Source organism: Phalaenopsis equestris, unplaced genomic scaffold (genome assembly GCF_001263595.1).
Source record: "Phalaenopsis equestris unplaced genomic scaffold, ASM126359v1 Scaffold000002, whole genome shotgun sequence".
NCBI lineage: Eukaryota > Viridiplantae > Streptophyta > Magnoliopsida > Asparagales > Orchidaceae > Phalaenopsis > Phalaenopsis equestris.
In genome coordinates, this window is record NW_018164444.1 from 63,541,526 (window position 1) to 63,543,375 (window position 1,850).

The window sequence follows — 1,850 nt, forward strand, 5'->3', positions numbered from 1 at the left end:
CCATAATCATGATAATCATGTAGCCATAAGACATAAGACAATAATGATTTGAACAAGATTTAAAAATTATTATTTATAATAAAACATCATTTGAATCTAATTTAAGAATATTTATTCTATTTTTTTAATCAATATTTTAATTGATTATAAATCTTTGTAGCCTTGTAGTCAATTAGATTTTTTTAAAATACTACTATATATATATATTTATATATATATATATATAAACTTGATGAGTAGTATTTTGAGCCAAAACGAGCCGAACACGAACCAACACATCTTAGTTCGGTTTCGGCTCGTTAACTTATCGAACAAAATTAACGAGCTGAACACGAGCTTCTTAACGAGCCGAACATGAGCTAACGAGCCGTTTTGACAGCCTATATGCATTATCTTCTGAAGCAAACTAGTAGCCTTATTCTAACATTGATGACAAATCATGCAAATTGAATGAAGTTTTCTAAGGTTAAATTCATTATCTTCTGAAACTCAGGCGTGAAATCCAATGGTGTCTGCTACGGAGAGAATGGTGACAATCTCCCTCCACCAAGCGAAGTCATAGATCTGTACAAATCCAACAACATCAGAAGTATTCGTCTCTACGGCCCCAATCAAGACGCCCTCAAAGCCCTCAAAAACTCCAACATTCCCGTCATCCTCGGCGTCCCAGTTTCTGATGTCCCCTCTCTTGCTTCCAATCCCTCCGCCGCCGCCTCGTGGATCCAAAACAATGTCCTGTCCTTCTTGCCGGATGTCACATTCCGTTACATCACCGTCGGCAACCAACAAATTTATGGCAACGAAGCTGGAAACATTCTCCCTGCAATGCAGAATGTGCAGAAAGCCCTGCAGTCCGCCGGCCTCCAGGATAGGATAAAGGTCTCAACTGCGGTCGGCACCGATGTCCTTGGCAGCTCATATCCTCCCTCTCATGGCACCTTCGCCTTCAAAGCATTACCCATTCTCCAACCCATCATCGACTTCCTCGCCGCAAACGGAGCTCCACTGCGCGTCAATGTCTACCCTTACGACAGCTACAGTAGCAATCCCAACGACATCTCCATTGACTACGCGCTCTTCACTTCGCCGGGAACGGTGGTCACGAACGGGCAGCTGCAGTATCAGAATCTGTTCGACGCGATAGTTGATGCAGTCTACTCTGCTCTGGAGTTGTCTGGAAAATCTAACGTCGCCGTGGTGGTGTCGGAGACCGGATGGCCGTCGGAAGGCGGGCTGGCGGCTACCGCAGCTAATGCGCAAACATATGTGTCGAACTTGATGAAGCATGTTGTGTCGGGAACGCCGAAGAGGCCGGGGAGCATTGAAGCTTATATATTTGAGATGTTTGATGAAGACATTAAGCAACCACAGGGAACAGAGAATCATTATGGGCTGTTTTACCCTAATAAGCAGCCGAAATATTCTCTGAGTTCTTAATTACGAACTTATTCTGCATTGTTTAAAATAAGCTCTCTTGAAGTTTGTTTGCTGTTTGCAGTTTATGCATTGAGATGCAGCATTTGTTTCTGCACAGGGAGAGTCAAACGTAGTTATGGATAATTTCAATGTACTTGGTGAATTAGAAGGTAATAAGAAGAATATGTTTTGATCTGAAAAATCTTAATTTGGACTAATTTTGAGCTTTTTATTGTTTTGTACATGTAGAAAGAATTTTCAGGTAAATAATATAAAAGTTACGTGTGCAATTCGGATGCATTCTATATTCTGAATAGATAAAAATACAATAAATATAATTTTATATATTTTTTAATTGTATATCTTATATTGGTGGTACTGGCTATATTTTGTGCTCCTAATTATGCACTTAAAATTATCTCACTAATTGTTTG

At 40.1% G+C, this 1,850-nt stretch overlaps 1 protein-coding gene across 1 annotated transcript in view; it reads left to right on the top strand.

The window, feature by feature from the left end:
• The window catches only part of LOC110019539 (glucan endo-1,3-beta-glucosidase-like), an 8,909-nt gene extending 7,330 nt beyond the window's left edge, over nt 1-1,579 (top strand). The window contains exon 3 of the mRNA XM_020717241.1: nt 494-1,579. Within this exon, the coding sequence (XP_020572900.1) occupies nt 494-1,437 (944 nt within the window). The 3' untranslated portion in view covers nt 1,438-1,579. The remainder of the gene's footprint in view (nt 1-493) is intronic.
• Nucleotides 1,580-1,850: the final 271 nt, after the last annotated feature.